The sequence below is a fragment of the Carcharhinus amblyrhynchos genome, chromosome 12, assembly GCF_965287045.1.
Source record: "Carcharhinus amblyrhynchos chromosome 12, sCarAmb.v2.hapA, whole genome shotgun sequence".
NCBI lineage: Eukaryota > Metazoa > Chordata > Chondrichthyes > Carcharhiniformes > Carcharhinidae > Carcharhinus > Carcharhinus amblyrhynchos.
Genome location: NC_137335.1, coordinates 47054266 through 47077372, shown reverse-complemented (window position 1 = coordinate 47077372; position 23107 = coordinate 47054266). Strand labels below are relative to the sequence as shown.

Sequence of the window (23107 nt, the reverse complement as noted above, 5' to 3'; positions counted from 1 at the left end):
TGGCTCTTTCCCAGCTGGCATATGTGCGGGAGGCCCAGGATTCGTCAGATCTTGGAAATGCCAGTCACAGAGCTGAAGACAATGTTTTTGTTCAATTACATGAATTTTGAATCATTTTGAATCTTTTTCTCGTGGCACCTGGGGGTGAGGAGTTGTGGGAGGGGGGGAGGAGGGGGTGTTGGGGAGGTAGTTGGTGGGGAGGTAGTGGTGGGGTTGGTTTTCATGGTACACCAGTGTGCCACAAGCACTGCATTAGGCATATGCCAACACTGGAAATGTGCACCAAAATCTTCCATCCTTGCTTGCAGCTGTGATTTGCCAGTGCTACTTAGAGACAATGGAGCTTTGGCTGGAACACCAAATTCTTTGTTTTTTCTTGCAACAGGTCCTGTCATGGACAAGACTGGAAACTCTCATCCATGGAATCACCATGTGCCACTGCAGCCTAATTGCAGTGCAAATACAGAGAAGATGGAAAGAAAAGATCTAATAGTGGCTCCAACGTGACTTACAATCCCTCTGCTTTAACTAGGGTGGAATCAATTGTAAAACATGATACAATTGTACAACTGACACTGCTACACAGTAAATATTGAGTAACGAAAGATATGTAATCGTCAGGTAATTCGTTTCCATTGATATTGATATATGTGATCCAAAACTAACATTAGCCTCCACCTATTCACGTGGAATTGATGGTCCACAGGTACCTCTGAATAATCTGCTGTTTTATCATTACTCAATTTTCTTGATGGTGCCTTCTTTCAGATGGTGAGGAAAAGCTGGAGCTAAGGGCATGTGAAATACTTCATAATGTTTCACAAATTATGGCAAGCAAACAAGTGCAAACTAGTGAAAAGATGAAAGAACCATAGGCTTATGTGTGCCAGCCTCAAAGTTCTCTCAATCCAGCCTCTTGCAATTGCAAGAGAACAAGCTCTCTTTAAAACCAGCCAAACCATCGTTAAAAGATATTCCTTCATTATTTGGGCCCTCTTCATACAGCACCAATGACCTATTTTGCATTCGGTCTTGTAGGATATTTTCCACAGACATGAAACACTCCTGTAGATGGACTTTCTGAGATGCTAAGCATTTTTTATAAGCAGGTGTGTGAGGTTTAAATCCATAGACACTGCAGCAGGGACCATTGGTCAGCAGGACCTTGCTCTTTAGCTGCTGTCACCGCTTGTTTCTCCTCACCACTGCACTGCCACTCATCTAGTACTACTCAAACTCACTCCGTAGACTGAATTTTACATGCCTTTGTGGATGTGTTTTGCTGGGGTGATGGGGGGAGTGGTGTGGGTACCCATCTCAGCACCTTCTTGCACACCCCTGAGCTCCCCTGAGTTCAGGGGATGGGCAGGTGCTGAAACCAGCAGCCTACTCACCATATTTAAATAAATAATTAAGGGGCAATTAGGTTTGTTATCAAAGTAGTTGACTCTGATAATATGTTGCCCATGCTGTTGAATATTTGATGTTGGTGTGGGCCAGGAGTGGGAAGCGTTTTTTTTAATTTAAGTGTTCATAGGACAGGAAGGAAGGGGGGATCGCTCTTGGGGAGTGTCTTTTCCTGATTGTAGAGGGCTTACCTTAGACTGAAGTTCCCACTTTGTATTGACACGGTCCCTCCCTGGAACCCACTCTATCACCCCTCTGCCTCACCTACCAAAATCCTCCCCACTCAATTGGCCAGCAACTCCAGAGAGTGCGACTTCTGCCATCTGGGATGGGGTACAGTCAGGGCAGCTGACTATGGGAATCTGATCACAGGCAGTCATCGAGGTGGCTGAGTGCCAAGGTGGGCTGGTTAAAGTGCCTGGTTCTCTTGGCCATTGTCCCAGCTGTTTAGCTATGTTTTAAGTTCTTTAGTCCTCACCTTTCACACCCATCACCTCATTATGCATGCTTGGCTGAAAACCCAGGGTCTTCGAAAAGGGTTATGTAAGGGAGTTTTTTACATAGGCACAGAGGTAGGTTGACTTTACTGACATCTTATGAGATTACAATAAGTTTTTCTTTCTGTGATCACTTTTGCCAATGTCTCATTGTTTATTTGCCCAGATTAAGAGGTATCAAGGATTTAAAGCTTCCGCATTCATACTTTAATAGTCTGTTTGGTTGACATTCTTTAACTAATTTTTTTCCCAAGCAGTTTCACACCACAATTGTTACTGTTGGGTTCTTTGTTTCTGAACATAGCGTATACTAGGTGAACAGGCATGGAAGGGCAATGAGTTGGTTTGGAGAATATGAGCGGAGGGACCATTAAAGGTGGGTGGGGAACAGCTAGCTTTGAGTTGGTGTGAGGTTACAAGGGGATGTGTGAGGGCTGAGATACAAGAGTTGGTGAAGGGGCTAAAATTGGGCACAAGGGTAGGTAGGGTTGTGAAGTTAGTGAGTTAGACCATAGGAAATAAGAACAGAAGTAGGCCATTTGACCCCTTGAGCCTGCTCCGCCAATCAATAGGATCGTGGCTGATCTGGCATTCCTCACATCCACTTTCCTGCCCTTTCCCCATAAACTTTGATTCCCTTACTGATCAAAAATCAATCTATCTCAGCCTTAAATACATACAATGACTCTGCCCCCACAGCTTATCCATGACAGAGAAAATTGGGGATGCCAAGAATGGATTTGGACATCCCAGAATTGGGTCCCACATGCCATTTTTAAATGGCTCAGAGTCCTCCCAAATCTGAGATCATAAGGCCTGTCACTTCTGCTATTGTTTCATCTGCCAACACTTCCATGAGTCTTCAAGTAGGTGCAAATATTCTATCCAGTAAGGCACAACGTTGAGCAGTTAACCAGATGCTGATAAAAAGATTGACAGAGGCTGCTTCAAATGTGGGGCCGAGAGTAGCATCAATGCTTCCCCAGGTCTAACTCAAATTGATCTGACTAATTCCTGGTTCTTCTTGGGATTTCCTCCACGTTTCATTCATTTATATTATTCAGCTCAGATCGAATATCCCTCAACAACCCTCCCCCACCCCAGATCTTCTCTAATAATGCAATTAGATCACTAGAAGGCATTGGGCCTCTGAGTAGTTTCACTAAGCAGCAAACAGGACTTGCTACATCTGACCATCATTTATTTTAAGAGGTCACATCAAAGTCAGCCTCATGTACTAACGAAGTTGAATCCCATAGAATCTCTACAGTGCAGAAGGAAGGCATGCGGCCTATCAAATCTGCACCTTCCACAATCCAATCCAGGCCCTATTTGCGCAACCCCACATATTTACCTTGCTAATCCCTCTGACATTAAGGTCAATTTAGCACGGCCAATCAACCTAACCCGCACATCTTTGGGAAGAAACTTGAACACCTGAAAGAAACCCAAGCAGACATGGGGAGAATGTGCAAGCTCCACACAGACAGTAACCCGAGGCCAGAATTGAACCTGGTTTCCTGCAGCTGTAAGGCAGCAGTGCTAACCACTGTGCCACCATGTTACCCACGGTGATCTAATAATTGATCTCATAATGTCAATCGACATTAATTAAATGCTCTAAAGCAGAGTGCATAATTACCAATAATTATTTCAACAAGATACAAAATAACAATGAATTAAGTAGTACAGTCAGAATTGATAAAGCCAGATTAATAAATTAAATTATTAACACACAAGCTGCTGACTAATATGTCAATTGAAGCACCGATGGGCAAAGCCTTGAAATAATAAGGAATGAAATACCTATGTGTGATTTTCTACAAGCAGATGCTTAGTAGAGATGAGGTATTGTTCAATAAGAGGGAAAGAACATTTGAGGCAAAGTCAAAGGATTGAACTTTCTGCAAATGGCCAAAATCTTGTCATCTGAACCAAAACTGGAAGGCCACCTAGCTTCGTCCACAGCCGAGAGCCACATTCAGGATGGCAGCTAATTAAATGTCTGCCACTGGGTCACTGTTCCAGTTAAAGGTGCTGGCTATTGGCTCAGTTGGAGGGCTGTAGACTCAGCAATGCCACAGTTAGTGGTGGCCTTTGCTGAGACAGCAGCTTCAGGAGGAAGGTGTAACAATGGCCGAGCACTCTGCAAGAGGAGTAAGTGGGACTGGGAATGCTGGGATCAGGCAGGTGATTGTGATAGTGGGCCTGTGAGGTTGAGCAGTGCTGTTTCCACTGGAGCAACCATTACAACTGAAGAGGCGGGGCTCTCCATAGGCCAGGGAGAACCCACAGAAGGTCCCCACCACCTGAAACCCACTGGGAGGCTGCCAAGTTTCACCAGATGGCCTACCTATCTGCCAGTATATGCACTTCTACCTTTCCCCCAGGAGGTGATGCATTTTGAAAGAAATAATGTAGGGGGGAGTTATACAATAAATGGTAGGACCATTAAGAGTACAGAAACACAGAAGGACCAAGGTGTGCAAGTTCACAAATCCTTGAAGGTGGCAGCAAGGTGGAGAAGGTGGTGAAGAAGGCATATGGTATGCTTGCCTTTATAGGAAGGGGTATAGCGTATAAAAGCTGGCGTCTAATGTTGCAGTTGTATAGAACGTTGGTTAGACCACATTTAGAGTACTGTGTCCAGTTCTGGTCACCGCACTACCGGAAGGACATGGAGGCCTTGGAGAGAGTGCAGAGGAGGTTTACCAGGATGCTGCCTGGTATGGAGGATCTTGGCTATGAGGAGAGATTGGGCAAATTGGAGTTGTTCTCCCTGGAAAGATGGAGAATAAGGGGAGACCTAATAGAGGTGTATAAGATTATGAAGGGTATAGATAGAGTGAACAGTGGAAAGCTTTTTCAAAGGTTGGATGGGGTCACGGGCTCAAGGTGAGAGGGGCAAGGTATAACTTAGATGTTAGAGGGGTGTTTTTCACACAGAAGGTTGGTGGGGCCTGGAATGCACTGCCAAGTAGGGTGGTGGAGGCAGACATGCTAGGGTTGTTTAAAACTTACCTGGATAGGCACATGAGCAGACTGGAGATGGAGGGATACAAAAGAATGTTCTAGTCGAAGATCAAGAGCCTCAGGACGTTCCTGGGAATTAATAGATTCCTATTGGCCGTCCAACAAATTTTAAGGCTCACCTGTCTCTTACGTTGGAGCTATTGGGGATCTTCCAATGATGTCTGTATAGTCTGTTGTATGTTTATTGATGTCTCCTTTTTACATCCACAGGTGATTCAATCTGCCTTGTTGGCCAACAAGGGGCATACACACGGTGGGTCATGCGAGGGTAGCTCTTGGATGTTGCTTCAAGAGTTGCTTAGTGCTTCACGTCCATTAGTGTACGCTTAAACTGGACCAGTTGACGGGCAAAACGACAGCTCAGTGACTATCACTGTTCGCTGTGCAGTTACAGGGACCCGGGTCAGATCTCCAGCTTGGGTCAATGTCTGTGGGAGTTTGCACATTCTCCCCGTGCTTGCGTGGGTTTTCTCCAGGTGTTCTGTTTTCCTCCCACACCCCAAAAACGTGCTTTTAGGCTGACTGGTGTCAATAAATTGTCCCTAAATAGGATCTCCCTTAATCTGGTGCACATATAATTCCCTAAATTTGCACCCCTTTATTGTGGAGTCCACTAGATATAGACAAAAGTCGTAGGTAGAAGGAGGACTTGAATAAGGCACTCACTGAGTGTTAAAATGGGCAGCGTGGGCTTGTAGGGCCAAAGGGCTTGTTTCCTGTGCTGTGCTGTTCTTTGTTCTTTGAGGTGGGAAAGTAGCAACTTAAGTGGCTCAATTGAGTTCCTTCTGAGCAACCAACCTGCCAACTTTCTCACCACTGGTAAAACGGCATGGAAGGAGGAAGATGCCATCAAACCTCCTGCTGCAACTCAAACGTATACCCCTCTTCCCAAAAGGGCATGTAAAATTCCAGCCAAAGCATGAGGCTATATTATTCCATCTTCTGGTTGGCTGAACAATGATGGGTAGAAACCTGTATAAAAAAATACTTGCTCGGAGTGAAAATTTAACAAAGAGAATGCCAATTATTTTCTGACAAGGAGAGGCCAATTCAGCTGTTAGGATTAATGAACAAATGTTCCTCAGCTTAATTTTGACTCCAATCAATTGAACAAATATTGATTGCTACTACTGAGTCCAAATTAATTCCACCACTTTTTACATTTTTATGCTTGAAAATGTTGTTGGTCAATGCCCACCAGTTGTGCCAATGCGCCTTGTTTTCCTTTGCTGCATGCAATATTGATATTTCACTTACAGAACAGTTGGACCTGTTGCTCCCACGAAAACATCGCCATGCAATTTCCGTAGATTCTGGTTACCTGTGAGGTTGCTGTACACAAAGAAAGGCAAAATGAAAACCATCAAAATTCCTGAACAGCCACCATGCAATGGGACAAAGGCATGCTGTGTGTCCCTTCAACAATACCAACTCAAAAACTGCAATCATGACATTGGGACAAAACCAAATCAGCAAACTTACAGATGATTTATATCTGTTCCGTTAAATGCATGGCTTTGTACTTCTATGAGGTCATTGTTAATCAGTTTTCTGTGTTTGAAAAAAACGGAAAAGAAGATTTCTTTGGCTTTTACCCTTGCTGCTAAACGATCTTACACAGTATAAGCCCAAAACAGTATACATGTTTTCTTTCCGACTTCTTTATTGTACAAATAAAACACTAAATTAAACAATATTTTATTGCAAACTGAAGTTCTATTTGAAGTTCTCAAAACATTCAATTCCCAGTTTCTGAAACAAATTGCAATACATTCTTTTTACTGTACTGGCCATTATGAGGGCTTGGCAACAGAAGTGGAAGCTGATCAAAATACGCACATATAAATGCTTCAAATCTGAAATTAAATCCTCAAATTTCTGGATCATACAGACTCAGAAATCACATCAAAACTTAGAAGGTTTGTGCATCGACCTTAATACAGAATCTGAAGTTATATTTCCTGTGGAGCTCACTTGGTCTGATGTGAGAATGTAAAAAACTGATGGCAAGCGAGGGCAGCTTGCCCATTTTGTTACAAATAGATGTTATTTTTAAAATCATATTTCTCCTAGGAAAATGGAGACTTATTTTCATACGCAGGTGTGAAACCAAGCATCTTGATGCTTCACAGCAGCAGTCTTGAATTATTTAGTGATTTAAGAATCACCAAAACTTGCTTAATGAGGAGAAAGAAACTCAAATCTCAGTTCAATCCTGGTTGTCTACTTGGGATCACTGAAACTTAGACAACCAGTCTTATTACACAGAAATTTATTTCCAATTTAATCTCTCATTTCTACATGCACCTGAACTGGCACGGACTCCATTGCTAGTAACAAAGATTAATTTACATAGCTTCACCAAGGTGTCAGAGTGGACATCCTCCAACAATAATGGAAAAAATTATTGTTGACATTATTGAAGTCTGCTTTATTCAATATAGCCTTCTCATGTTAACAACTCTACCAAATGTACTTTTGTTTTTGAGTGCTATCATGCTGCTGTGCTAGAGATTTCATTTTCAGTGTCTGATGGTCTGTTAGTAGATATGTACTTACATATTTAATGTTCCAGTGCTTAGTCCCTGGAAAGCGTAAGATGGTATAACTTGCATGTTTATGTTGTCTCGAAATTCACTAAGGAAACAGCCAACATTTGAATCAAGAAATGAAGAGGAGAAAACAGGCCAGTTAGTCTGACATAAGAACATAAGAAATAGGAGCAGGAGTAGGCCATCTAGCCCTTCGAGCCTGCCCCACCATTCAATAAAATCATGGCTGATCTGTCAAGGCTCAGTTCCACTTTCCCGCCCTCTCCCCATAACCCTTAATCCCCTTGCCTATCAAAAACCTATCAACCCGTGTCTTAAATATATTTAGTGAGGCAGCCTCCACCACTTCAACGGGCAGAGAATTCCAGAGATTCACCACCCTTTGAGTGAAGAAGTTCCTCCTCAACTCCATTCTAAACCACCCCCCCTTTATCTTGAGGCTGCGCCCTCTAGTCCTACTGTCCTTTCTGAGCGGGAAGAGCCTCTCCACCTCTACCCTATCCATCCCATTCATCATCTTATATGTCTCAATGAGATCTCCCCTCATTCTTCTAAACTCGAACGAGTACAAGCCTAGTTTATTCAGCCTCTCCTCATAGCTCAACCCCCTCAACTCCGGTATCAACCTAGTAAACCTCCTCTGCACTCCCTCCAAGGCCAAAATATCCTTGCGTAAGTGTGGCGACCAAAACTGCACACAGTACTCCAGCTGCGGCCTCACCAGTGCCCTGTACAGTTGCAGCAAGACCTCCCTACTTTTATACTCAATCCCCCTCGCGATGAAGGCCAGCATCCCATTTGCCTTCCTGACCACCTGCTGCACCTGCAGGCTGGGTTTTTGCGACTCATGCACAAGGACCCCGAGGTCCCTCTGCACCGTTGCATGCTGCAGTTTTTCGCCATGTAAGTAATAGTCCTTCCTATCATTATTCCTATCAAAGTGGACAACTTCACACTTGCCAACATTAAATTCCATTTGCCAGTTCCTGGCCCATTCGCCCAGCCTATCTAGATCCTTCTGCAGACTTTCCACACCCTCCGCACAATTTGCCGTTCCACCAATCTTGGTGTCATCAGCAAATTTTGACACCATACACTCGGTTCCCTCCTCCAGATCATCTATATAAATGGTAAATAGCTGAGGCCCCAGCACTGACCCCTGGGGCACTCCACTAGTCACCAACCACCAATCTGAATAGCACCCATTGACCCCCACTCTCCGCCTCCTATTTGACAGCCAATCCCCTAACCACGGTAACACCCTACCCCCAACTCCATGCCCCCTAACCTTCTGTAATAACCTCTTGTGCGGCACCTTATCAAACGCCTTCTGAAAATCAAGAAACGCCACATCCAACGGCTCTCCTCTATCCACCACCCTAGACACATCCTCATAGAACTCCAATTATTTCGTCAGACATGACTTCCCCTTAACAAAACCGTGCTGCGTCTGCTCTATCAAACAATTCTCCTCAAGATGCCTCGCTATTTTCTCCTTGATCACGGATTCTAACATTTTACCTACAACAGACGTTAAACTAACCGGCCTATAATTCCCTGCCTTTTGCCTGCCTCCCTTCTTAAACAACGGCGTAACATTAGCCGTTTTCCAATCTTCCGGCACTTCCCCAGAATCCAGCGAGGTTTGGAAAATAATCATCAAGGCATCCACTATCACCTCCGCCATTTCTTTCAGAACCCTTGGATGCATTCCATCCGGTCCTGGGGACTTGTCCACAATCAGTCCCTCCAGTCTGTCGAGCACCGCCTCCCTAGTAACAATAATGTCATTCAGGCCCTCCACTCCTGCCATCTTTCCATCGCTAACACCCGGCAAACTATCACGTCCTCCTCCATGAAGACCGAAACAAAAAAGTTATTCAAGGCCTCAGCCATTTCCCCATCCCCTACCACCAGGTCCCCCCTCTCATCCTCTAAGGGTCCAACGTTCACCCTAGTCAGCCTCTTCCTTTTTATATATTTATAAAAACTCTTACTATCCTTTTTTATATTTAGCACTAGCCCAGCTTCATAGTTTATCCTACCCTTCTTTATCAACTTCTTCGTCATTCTTTGTTGATACTTAAACCTCTCCCAATGCTCTTCTCTCCCACTACTCTTAGCTACTCTAAACGCATCCGCTTTTAATTTAACACGTTCCTTTATTTCCTTCGTTATCCACGGCTGATTATCTCTCCTCTTACGATCCTTTTTAACCATCGGAATAAATTTCTGCTGAGCACCAAGAAAGATCTCCTTAAAGATCCTCCACTGTTCCTCAGCAGACCTACCTTCCAATGTGCTCCCCCAATCAACATTCACCAATTCCTCTCTCATCCTATCGCACTCCCCTCTGTTCAAACAAAGGACACAGGTCCGGGATCTCACTTCCTCCTCCATCTGCATCAGAAACTCCACCATACAATGATCACTCTTCCCAAGAGGCTCCTTCACCACAAGGTCCCTAATTCTACCTGCCTCATTACATAACACCAGATCCAAGATAGCTCACTCCCTCATCGGCTCCAACACACACTGTTCAAGGAAACAATCCCGGCAGCATTCCAAGAACTCTTCCTCAAGCCCACCGTGTCCAACATGGGTCGACCAATCAATATGTAGATTGAAATCCCCCATAATTATCACCGTTCCATTCCTGCACGCCGCATTTATTTGCGCGTTAATAGCCCACCCCACCTCCAGATCATTATTTGGGGGCCTATAGACGACACCCACTAGTGTCTTCCTCCCTTTGCTGTTCCTAATCTCCACCCACAACGATTCCACTTTCTGCTCTTTGGCTCCTATATCATCCCTTACTACCACCCTGATGCTATCCTTAATCAGCAGAGCTATGCCCCCCCCCCCTTTTTCCTCCCGCCTATCCTTCCTAAACACTTGATACCCCTGTACATTCAACTCCCAGTCCCTGTCACCTTGCAGCCATGTCTCTGTAATGGCCACCATATCATATCCATTTGTGCTGATCTGCGACACCAGCTCATTCACTTTATTCCGAATGCTTCGTGCATTCAGATAAAGTGCCTTCATCCCAGCCTTTACCTGTACCCTATTTGCCGGAACACCACCAACCATACTCACGCCCCCTACTCCCTTTATCATTGGGACATCCTTGGCCTCTTCCCGTATCTGTACCCTCTCCTTTACTTTCGACCCTGTAATTTCACTTACCCTCGCACCCTCCCCTCCCCAATTAGTTTAAAGCCCTATCTACAGTCCTATCTACACGATTCGCCAGGACTCTGGTCCCAGCACGGTTCAGACCAACCCCATCCCACCTGAACAGGTCCCACCTACCCCAATACTGGTGCCAATGCCCCATAAATTCAAACCCATTCCTCCACACGAATCCCTGAGCACCCATTCACTTCCTTAATCTTATCAACCTTACGCCCGTCTGCACTCGGTTCAGGCAGTAGCCCAGAGACAACCACCTTGTCGGTTCTACTTTTTAATTCCATTCCCAGCTTTTCATTCTCCCTCCCCAGATCCTCAGTTCGCATTTTGCCTACGTCGTTGGCACCCACATGTACTACAACGACTGGGTTCTCACCCTCCCACTCCAGGTTTCTCTGCAGCCCAGATGCGACATCCTGGGCCCGAGCACCAGGCAGACAACACACCCTTCTGTGCTCTTTGTCATTGTGACAAAGGACAGTGTCAATACCCTTAACCACACTATCCCCAATCACTACTACATCAAGTCTTAACAATGCAGTAAGAAAATTATAGCACGATCAGATAGAATTAACATGGTTTTACTGAAGGGATCAAAAACAGAAAATGCTGGAAAATCTTGGTTGGTCTGGCAGCACCTGTGGAGGGAGAAGATAGAGTTAAGGACCAGAATTTTCCAGCTATTCTTACTGGTGGGGTCTTCCAAACCCACTGACCACAAACCTCCATTGTGGGTTTCCTAATGGTGGGGGTCCATAGAAACCCTATTGACAGCGATGGGATCAGACGATCCTGCTGCTGGCCAATGGCGAGTCACCTCCATTGCTGTGAGGCGGCGGGCATGGGGTGGAGGTGGGGGCGGGGGCATGGAGAATCCCGCCCAGCATCTTGAGTCTGTATGATGTGACAGCCGGAACTTTGCCACCTTGCCTGCCCGAGGCTCATTAGGTCCCGTCCGAGGCTGCTGGAGAATGCCGTTCCGCGAACTTCGCCCGTCCCGATTCTGGGGCGGCGAGCCGGTAAAATTCCAGCCCATGCGTTTCATTATTTTGTTCGAGGTTTTTGAGGATGTAACTAAGGTCAACAAAGGGTGGATATTTTATGCTTGGATTTCAAAAAGGCATTCGACAAAGGTGCCACACAAAAAAATTAATACATAAGTTACGGTGTGGAGCATATTAATATGGATAGAGGATTGGTTAACGGACAGGAAGCAGAGAAGTGGGATAAATGGTGCATTTTCAAGTTGGCAGGCCATGACTAGTGGAATTCTGCTATCATCAGTACTGGGGTCTCAGCTACTTCTAATCTATATGAAAGACCTAGACAAAGAGTACAAGGGTAATATATAGGCAGATATGGACAGGTTAAATGAAGGGGCAAAATCGTGTGAAGTTGAGCATAAAATGGGGAAAATGTGAGGTTATTAACGTCAATCGTAAAAGTAGGATTTTTTTCTCTATAAACTATGAAACTTTTAAATGTGGATGTTGAGAGAGATTTTGGTGCACTCACACGAGGAAACCAGAAAGTTAGCATGCAGGCGCGACAAACAATTAACAAGGCAAAGAGCATATAGAGGGCGATTCTCCCAGTGCAGCGGGCTGGGAGACAAAAGCGGAGGCCGTTTAGCAGGCTTTCCGCTGGGTGCCACGGTCTCCATGCATCTCCAAGTCCTGGATTTCCGGTGGTGGCTTAAATAGGGATTTCCATCCCATTAATGGGTCCGGAACTGAAGTCTCTGGGCCTGCTAGCCTCTCCCCCGCCCTTGCCAGCAGTGGTTCACTCCAGCAAAATTTACAACAGCTCCCCACGAATGGGGAACTAGCAGCCTGACCCTGCTGGAATGAAGGGAGGACATGGAGGCCCCCAGGAGTTCAGGGGTAAGGGGGGAGGGTGTCCCCTGGGCATTGTTAGCCTGCCAGTTCAAGCCTAGCCCCAAGGCACTTTGACCCAAGGGTCAAAGTGACAATGCCCACCAGGCATTGCCAAGCGGGGGTGCTAGAGTGGGCAGGACCTATAGGAGGCAGGGCCTGTGGGGGGAGATTGGTGGGAGTGTGGGGGGCTGCTGCAACTCTGCACTTAAGATCACTGATGTGGGTATGCCGGCGTTGGACTGGCGTAAACACAGTAAAAAGTCTGACAACATCAGGTTTTAGTCCAACCTATTTATTTGATAATATACTCACAAGCTTTCGGGGTTAGCCCCTTCGTCAGGTGAATGGAGAGTTCTGGCCTCAGACAGAGCATATAAAGCACAGACAGTTTAGAGATTACTGATTAGAATGCGAATCCTTACACCTAACCTGCTGTTCAAGACCTGAATGTCCCGAAGCATGGTACATTGGGGAGACCATGCAGACGCTACGACAACGGATGAATGAACATCGCTCGACAGTCACCAGGCAAGACTGTTCCCTTCCTGTTGGCGAACACTTCAGTGGTCACGGGCATTCAGCCTCTGACCTTCGGGTAAGCATTCTCCAAGGCGGCCTTCACGACACACGACAGCGCAGAGTCGCTGAGCAGAGACTGATAGCCAAGTTCCGCACACATGAGGACGGTCTCAACAGGGATCTTGGGTTCATGTCGCACTATCTGTAACCCCCGTGACTTGCCTGGGTTTGCAAAACCTCACTTACTGTACTGTCTGGAGACAATACACATCTCTTTAAACTGTGATCAGTGCTCCTTCCACTCACATTATCAGCCACTTCAGGTCTTGAACAGCAGGTTAGGTGTAAGGATTCGCATTCTAATCAGTAATCTCTAAACTGTCTGTGCTTTATATGCTCTGTCTGAGGCCAGAACTCTCCATTCACCTGATGAAGGGGCTAACCCCGAAAGCTTGTGAGTATATTATCAAATAAATAGGTTGGACTAAAACCTGGTGTTGTCAGACTTTTTACTTAAGATCACTGGCAGAGAGAGGGAGGACATCGATCGGGGCTGGCCATCAAGATTGTGGGGGTGGTGGTTCCGGGGGCAATCAGACTACCAAGTGGTCAGGGCAGGTGGGGGTGGAGGGGTGGGGTGGGGAGGGGTGGTGGGGGGGTGGTGGGGGTGGTCAGGGATGCAGAGAGACGGAGGGTTGGAGCTGCCAGTGCTGGGGCGGAATGGAATCAGGAGTTTGGGATAGCTGGGGGAGGGGGGGGTGAATGGGTAATCGAGGTGGTCTGGCGGGGAGGGGTGCGGGTCGGGACTGGCCCGGAGATGTCTGAGAGACCAGCAATCGGCTGATGGAGGGGGTTGGAATGGCAGCGATGTGGGGTTGCGGGGGGCTGGCCAGCAATAGGGAGACTGGCAGTGTGGGGCTACTGTGCATGTGCAGACCCCAGCATTGACAGATCGACGCATGCACAGTGGCCTGCTCAGCAGTATTCTACCGGCTTCTCCAGTGGGCATAGGCCCTGCCCGGCACTTGAGAGATTCACGCCAGGACAGCTTGCAGTGCTCAAAGTGTGGGAGATGCATTGTGAAAATTCCAATAAACAAAAGTGGAATTTATTCCAGTTTTTACGCAATTCAGCATTTAGAATTACCAGCCATTTTCTTTTATTGAAAGGGGGCTGGAGTATTAGACCAAATGTTGTTGCAATTGTCAATGAGATTTAGTTGAGACCACATCTGGACTCCAGTGTGCTGTTTTGATTTCTATACCTAATGAAGGATCTACTTGCCTTAGAAATGGTGCAGCAAAGTTTCACTTTATTGAGTCCTAGAATGAGAAGGTTATCTAGTAATGAGAGGCTGAGTAAATTGGTTCTATAATCTAAGTTTAGAAGAAAGAGATGTGATCTTATTGGAACAGAGAGGATCCTGAAGGACTTGACATCATAGATTCGGAGGTTGTTTTTTCCTCTTGGGTAAGATAGAATATGGGGCTCTGTATCAGGATAAGGGATCAATTGTTTAAGATTGAGTTGAGAAGAAATTTCTTTAGTCAGAGGGTTGTGAATCTTGAGAACTCTATCTCAGAGGATTGTATACATTCCATCACTGAGTATATTGAAGGCTGGGATGGACAGGCTTTTGATCTGTTTTGCATCCAAGGGATTTGAGGAGCACGTGGAAAGGTATAGTTGAGGAAGAGCATCAGTCATGATTGTAGTGAATGGCAGAACAAGCTCGAGGGGTTATTATGGTCTAATCCTACTTCTACTTCTTAGGTTCTTAAGTTTCTATTTTTGTCAAAGTGTGTGGAACATCAATTTGAATTCAATGCAATGTATATGAACCTTACTCTATTATGAGATTTAGAATTTTATTTGCATAGGATATATGATTAATGAGTGTTTAATCCGATCCAAAAACTTATGCAATTGTTGTGAAGGCATCATTTCTTCATAATATTGCAGTTGTTTCTTTGGGTTCCAACACTGACTAATACTTGATATTGTACTCTTCAGTACAAACACATTACTCATCGTATGTTAATCAAACAAAATGATGTCATTTCTAAAAGGTATTTTATCTCAAAGGCATAATAGTTTTTCACATTACAAATTAGCTAAGTGTGAAATCCTGTCACTTTATGAATAAACTTAAAGCAGGAGACTGCAAATGCTGGAAATCTTAAGCAAAGACGAAAAGTAATGGTAACACTCGGTGAGTCAAGAGATAGAAGGCAATATAACAACATTAAAAAAGAGGCGCAGTGGGCGTCTTCCCTCCTTTCTGGTGGAGGAATTGTGAGATTTTGTGGAACACTCTCAGTTACTAAGCCTGTTGTTAAATTGTAATAAAGCCAGGGTTTTTTCCATTTGTTCCTTGGGCTTTCCATTTGGAGTATTCATTCCAATGGATACAAGCAGGGCGTATATATCACCCAACTGTGCACTGTCAATCTGGATTTTTCACAGTGGATAGAAGATTGCGAGATGCGAGTGTAGAGGTTGGTAATATGTGCTTCCACTGCATAGTAAGAAGTCTCACAACACCAGATTAAAGTTGGACTTTAACCTGGTGTTGTGAAACTTCTTACTGTGCTTACCCCAGTGCAACACCGGCACCTCCACATCATTACTTCCACTGCATGCCAGGGAGAGATTCCATGCCATGGAATATTTTTCCCTCAAAATCTGTCCATAAGTCTGCATATTTCAATATGCAGGCACATTTCTCCCCCTCACCTTCCATTTTTATAAGCCCTTGACAATGCATCCGGTAAATTTTTATGCTGCCACTTTTAATCTTTTCCCTTTTAAGTCAAAATTGTAGTCTTTTTGCCCTTCCTTCACGTCAGGCTGATGCTTGTCTCCTTTCAGTATATGTCAGCACTCTTTATCTTAAGTTCATGCTAATGATTTTCCTCTCCTGACATTCTTTGCTTTAATTTGATTTGATTTGATTTATTGTTGTCATATGTAGTAGTACAGAGTGTGAAGTATTGTTTTTTATGCGTTATACAGACAAAGCATACCATACACAGAGAAGGAAAGGAGAAGGTGCAGATTCAAGTGTGAGAGTCATAGCTAGGGTGGAGAGAAAGATCAACTCAATATGTTGCAAGTCCATTCAAAAATCTGATGGCAGAAGGGAAGAAACTGTTCTTGAAGCAATTGGTATGTGATCTTAAACTTTTGTATCTTTTTCCTGCTGGAAGAAGGTGGAAGAGAGTATGTCCAAGGTGCATGCGGTCCCTGCTTATGCTGGCTGTTTTTCCAAGACAGAGAGTACTAGACAGAGTCAATGGATGGGAGGCTGGTTTGTGTGGTGGACTGGGTTTTGTTCACAACCCTTTGTAGTTTCTTGCGGTCTTGGGCAGAGCAGGAGCCATACCAAGCTGTGATACAACCAGAAAGGATGGTTTCTATGGTGCATCTGTAAAAGCTAGTGAGAGTTGTGGGAGACATGCCAAATTTCCTTAATTTGGCATCCTTCGTTTCTATTTCACTTCCTTCCAGTGATATCAATACCTACCTACTCCCTTTCCTTTTGGTTCATGGTGGAGGATTTCAGCCTCAACTGCCCTCACTTCCCACTAACACGTTGCATTATCTTGCATTGTGGCTCCCCACTTCTACCTCTTACTGGTCAGAAGATCCAAGATGGTGCCAGAGCGTGGTGACTTCTTGCTAACTGTCCCCAGCATACTGTCTAATTCTATTTGTTCTTCGCTTTTAAAACTGTGCTCTTTTACATTCTGCAGCTCCCATTTCCTTCTCCTCTATGTACTTTATGAATGGCATGCTTTGCCTGTATAACGCACTAGAAACAATACTTTTCACTGTATACCAATACATGTAACAATAATAAATCTAATCCAATCCAATCAAGAATGATATGGCTGGGGCATCTTGAGATAGCTGTGCAAAATCAAAGTTGCTGATGTCACAAAACTATCGATAAGAATGTCAGTCCTGACTCATGCAAGGTCAAGAATGCGGAACAGTATGGAGGGGTGAGGGGAGGTGAAGCAAGGAGCATGCCAGAGAATTAAAAGTGGGCACAAAAGCACAAACTGCGTATGCCTGACTCAGCCCTTGTGACACAATGGCTGAGGAGTGTAAGCATACATTGTTCCAGAAAAGGAAGGGCACACACCGCTGCATGTGAAAAGTGGGAGTGAAAAACAAAGGCCTGAATTTTAAATTCCAGGATCGGATGCGCTGCCAACCTAAACAAGCGCAAAATTGTGTGAGATTATGTTGGGCAGATGTCATAATGTCAGGTGGATGTCATCTGATATTATGGTCAACGGGTATATGCAGAACTGGGACGTGCAACCCCTGACAATTAATCTAACAATTAAGCCACTTAAATGCCCAATTCTTCATGATATTATGATGACTGTGCAATACAGAAGTGGGCACATGGGCAACATGGCTAGGTGGCCATCCTGTTTTTGTTGATTTCTCCATCCAGGGCGTGATAAAAGCAAACTGGAGCCTTGGCAATGTGAATATTTAAGAATTTAGGTGAGAGTTTATTGTTAGTTTATTCTTGATAGTTCATAGCATTTTCAGTGTATTTTGGAGGATTCTTTTTGCCTTTCAAGTTTTTTTGTTTCAAGGCTATATGGCTTACAAACTTTTTTTTGCAGGCTTTCTGTTGGGTGCACCCTTCAATTCATAAGACAGTGTCATCTGCATTTCTGCGAATAGGGATTGTATATTCAACTGGTGGGACCTCCTCTGAAGAGGATGAGAGGACCAGAAAGGCAGGAAGTCAGGTGTCCATAGGCAGCACCTCAGAGAGTGATCTATAGGAAGAGAGGTATAGCCACAGGGGATGCAAGGTGGGATGTGCAGGATGGGATATGCAGGCATACAATTTAGACCAGAGTGTTTCAGTTCAAGGTCAAACAGACTAGCAAGCCATTGGGCTCAACTAAATAAGTCTACAGAAAGAGGGCTGGAGCCAGTGGCAGAAACGTTAAGCTCTTGGTTAAGACTAAACTGTCTTGATTTAAATCTGTGATTGAATTAACTAATCCATTTAATTTTGAAATCGCAACTCATTGGTCAGCTAGCTGGTACACTTACATCACAGGAATGTGAAGTGTCACCCAGGGAAGGGAGAGTTTGGGAGAACAGGGTACATACAAGTTACAGTGTTTACTTTGATCTGCATTCTTAGGGTCCCAGTCATCACTATGAACTGGAACATTCATAGTGGAATGTAGGGAAGTGAATAATAGTTTGCACCTAAGAATTGAGATATATAGCAAAAAGGGCAAATTTAGTGCTTCAGTGTACCAGGCATTCAAAGGATGCATGAAGCAGACAACCATGATGTAAGCAAGTTGCTGCCCTACCTCCGACCTGAGCTTCCTTCATACATGGCACTCCACTGGGCACAGTAAATATACCTTTGCGTGCATCAGCATGACAATGGCCGAATAAGACAGATTTCCATGTCCCTACCTGTAGGATTAGTGATTCATCTGGGACTAGAAAGAGTATTGGTCAGAGAGGAGTTCAGGTCCATAATGGAGGCCTTGTTTAATTGAATTGGTGGGAAATCTGACGGCTTTTCCCTCCTCCCACTTTTCCAGTGTTCAGCCAATCCAATAGCCCCTGGGCCAGGAACAGCAAAATTTGCTCCTATTGGTCAAGTGTGTGAAGGCTGTGAGATATAGGTGAATAGCAGATTTTTAAAATATATTTATTCACAGGGTGTGGGTGTCATTGGCAAAGCCAGCATTTTTTGCCCATCCCCAATTGCTCTTTGACTGAGTGGCTGTAAAGAGTGAACCACATTGCTGATGGTCTAGAGTCAATGTAGGCCAGGCTGCAGACAGCAGATTTTCTTCCCTAAAGATCATTAGTGATCCAGATGAGTTTTTACAACAATCAACAATGGTTTTATGGTCACTGTTAGACTTTTAATTCCAGATTTTTATTGAATTTGGATTTCACCGTCTGCCAAGATGGGATTCAAACCTAGGTCCCCAGAGTCTTACCCTGGGTCTCAGCATTACTAGTCCAGTGACAATACCACTGCCTCCCCTTAAAGATAGCTGATTTTAAAAACAAACTGGTTTAATTCTATACTATTCATCTGGCCTGCGATGTCAGTTCACAGTCAGCAATACAAGCGTCCTGTTCACAGATAAAAGCTATTTACCCACTGAATGACCTTGAAGATTGTTCATGTGAATATCTCACCATGTGCATAATTTAAAAAAAATACTAAAATATGATACAGCAAACAATAGTGGAAGATTTCAAAGTTGTTTGGATAGTTTAAACTAAAATTAGTATGATTTTGAGCTGTGTGCCAAATATTTGATGTCTGTTATGACAAATGTTTGAACATCCAGTTGGACATTTGCTGTTATTAGATGCTCCATATCAGTTGAGACTTGCAACTCCCTATTTCAGGATAACAACGCCTGCAGACAACAATAAATCTATATCTCAGCAAGCTGATTCAAAATGACATTGGAATTCAGCTACAAATTCTTAAAAAGCAGAGAACTTGTCTGGAATTAGTATCCATCAGCCCAGCCAATAAAACATGCGTTGATTTATTTGTAAATGATTAATATCAGAACCAGAAAAAAACAGAAGATCAACCAGGGAAGCAACAGCTTCCAAACTTTATTGAAAAGATCTCTACTTTAATCACTCTTCTTAATGCAACAGTCTCAGCTCAAAGTACTTACAGAAGCAAGAAGTCTTCAGAATGTATATGTGTGATATCAGGGAAAAACCTTATGGCAGTGTTTGTAATCATCCTGCAGAGATGAAAAAGCACAAATGAAACATGGTAGTCAAGCATGCATTACAGAACTAAGTGTTTATGACTTGTTAGCAACAAAATGCACCATAGACTATTCCATACAAACGTTATGCTTTTCATTGGAGCTTAGGGAAGGGATTTGTGTGTGATTATATGCTAATTCTGAACTGCAGTTAGACAGATAGAGCCGATTAAGCACAAGATAAAAGTTTATTTTACATGATGGCACATTCGTCTTTTGCAGGTTGTTGCAAGTCTGGATGGGAACACTGACATCTAAAATGTAGACAAATTCTAAAGGACTTTGTGCTAGCTCACCAGTTCTCCAGGTTGGTGGATTCAATAACTTACTCATGTGCTGCAACCATACAGCCCTAGAAATTCGCAGAACTACCATCCATCTCCCTCAGCAACTCGAGCAAGAGATGGGAGGAACCTAGTTGAGAATAACAAGAATTCACTTACAATTGGTCTGGTCTGTTTCTGGGAATGTATAGGTTACCTTATAAAGAACGGGAGTTAGCTCAAACAAGGCTAATATCTCTACAAAATGTATTCAAAATGTAGTTTAGTACAGGAATGTTGCCATATTTAGTGAGAAAGGCTGAAATTCTCTGATCTAGCATGCCCCACTACCATTGCAAGTGAGAACAGAGAATTTGATGTTCAGCCAAATCTCCATTCACTGCAGTGGACTTGGAGGATCCCAACCACAGACAAAGTCCGAGAATGCCGACCAAAGTCTACATTAGGGGCTAAACTGGGCCTGGACCTGTCCTACCCACAGGAAGGCTGATGGCATGGGGAAGTCCATACTCCTTCAATGGTTCTTGCATCACACCACTCGATGTACATGATATGCCCTCCCCTAACCCCACAATCTATAATGCACACTGGGAAACATTGGTGCAATTCTTCCATAATCAACAGGTCAAAGAACAAGAACAAAGAACAAAGAAAATTACAGCACAGGAACAGGCCTTTTGCCACCACACCCTGCCCCCCCACCCGTCAACTCTGCACCGACCATGCTGCCTGACTTAACAACTTAACTAAAACCTGCTACCCTTCCGGGGACCATGTCCCTCTCCCTCTATTCTCAACCTATTCATGTACTTGTCAAGACACCTCTTAAAAGTCACGACTGTATCCGCTTCCACTACCTCCCCCGGTATTGAGTTCCAGGCACCCACTATTCTCAGTGTAAAAAGTCTGCCTCGTACATCTCCTTTAAACCTTGCCCCTCACACCTTAAACCAATGCCCCCTAGTAATTGACTCTTCCATCCTGGGAAAAAGCTTTTGGCTATCCATTCTGTCCATGCCTCTCATAATCTTGTAGACTTCTATCAGGTCTCCCCTCCACCTCTGTCGTTCCAGTGAGAACAAACCAAGTTTCTCCAACCTCTCCGCATAGCTAATACCCTCCACACTAGGCAACATCTTGGTAAATCTCTTCAGTACTCTCTCCAAAGTTTCCATATCCTTCTGGTAGTGTGGTGACCAGAATTAAACACTATACTCCATGTATGGCCTAACTAAGGTTCTATAAACTTCAACATGACTTGCCAATTTTTAAACTCAATACCCTGGCCAATGAAGGCAAGCATACCGTATGCCTTCTTGACTCCCTTCTCCACCTGCATTGCCACTTTCAGTGACCAGTGTACCTGTACACCCAGATCCCTTTGCCTATCAATACTCTTAAGGGTTCTGCCATTTACTGCTTATTTGCTTATCAGTATTAAACCTTCCAAAGTGCTTTATATCACATTTGTCTGGATTAAACTCCATCTGCCATCTCTCCACCTGACTTCAACTGACCTATATCCTGCTGTATCCTCTGATGGCCCTCACCACTAACTGCAAATCCACCATCCTTTGTGTTGTCCGCAAACTTATTAATCAATCCAGTTATATTTTCCTCCAAATCATTTATATATATTACAAACAGCAAAAATCCCAGCACTGATCCCTGAGGAATGCCACTTGTCACAGCCCTCCATTCAGAAATGCACCCTTCCACTGCTACCCTCTATCTTCTTTGACCGAGCCAGTTTTGTATCCACCTTGCCAGCTCACCTCTGATCCCATGCGACTTCACCTTCTGCACCAGTCTGCCATGAGGGACCTTGTCAAAGGCCTTACTGAAGTCCATGTTGACAACAACCACTGCTCTACCCTCATCAATCATTCCATGGATTTTCAAGACCACTTCATTTTATTGAGTTCCATACGCTTACAATTCCATACATACATAAAAAAGCAAACTAAAATAAATTCACTTTTTGAATGCATCACTAGCTAAGGTTACAACAAAAATACTAATTAATTCTACAGGTATGTAGGCTACCTGGAAGTCAGTAAAATCTGCTGTGTTTCACAGGCTTATTTTGATGATGGCAATATGATTCATGTAATTTCAAAGACTGCCATAAAATGTAATGAAAAGTTTTATATGACATGAATCAACATTACATAGTATAGTTTTGGGAAAGGGGTGACATGTGCTATATGTTGTTTGAGGATTCAGAGTAGGAATACAGGAAACAATATTTTACATAACTAAATAGCAAGTATCTACTAAAATTCTGAGCTTCTCAGGATACATACTTATATTAGGCACAGACTTAACTGAAAATAATGGTCCAATATCTATAATTGCACTTCCTGAAGTGTAATAATTAACACAATCATTTTCTAATTCCGGGTAAATTTTCTTTACTTCAATTTTCATAAAGTTCACTCAAGAAACCTCTTCCCACCATTGCAAGATGAATCCAGAGAAAGCTGATGGTAGCAAAAGAATTCCTAACAACCCTGAAGACAGAACTATGTTCATGGTCAGACTCATTTTTCTACTACAGACTGCATTTTGTTGAATTGATGGCCAAGAATAGCTTTTCCTAGTAGTGACGAGAGTTGAACATTTTTCATTTTGTGTGAACTGAATTAATTCCTCAAGCAGGCATCCTTGACTGCATTGAATTGCTTTCCACTTTTTCTCTTCCTTAAGATTCTCTGCATCAACTGCTGTGTCCTCTTCTGTTTCCTTCTTTCTTGGATGCCATCTTGCTCCTGGTTGCTGGCAGCTTGGTCTCTTGTAACAAGTGGACACCAGTCAGCCATCTAGATGGTTGATCAAGGTTAAACTCGATGGACTTGATACATTAACAATGATCAGAACTTTTCAGCTGTTCAAGCCAGCGGGATTTTCCAATCATTCTAGTCA

General features: G+C 43.9%; 1 protein-coding gene across 2 annotated transcripts in view; it reads right to left on the bottom strand.

The window, feature by feature from the left end:
• LOC145350950 (follicle-stimulating hormone receptor-like) overlaps positions 1–23107 on the bottom strand; it is a 189354-nt gene that overhangs the window by 5580 nt on the left and 160667 nt on the right. For both annotated transcript variants that reach the window (XM_080200474.1, XM_080200472.1), the window contains 4 exons: positions 19800–19871; positions 7497–7574; positions 6420–6488; positions 6195–6269 (listed from right to left, as the gene is read on the bottom strand). In XM_080200474.1, coding sequence (XP_080056600.1) covers positions 6195–6269; positions 6420–6488; positions 7497–7574; positions 19800–19871 — 294 coding nt within the window. The remainder of the gene's footprint in view (positions 1–6194; positions 6270–6419; positions 6489–7496; positions 7575–19799; positions 19872–23107) is intronic.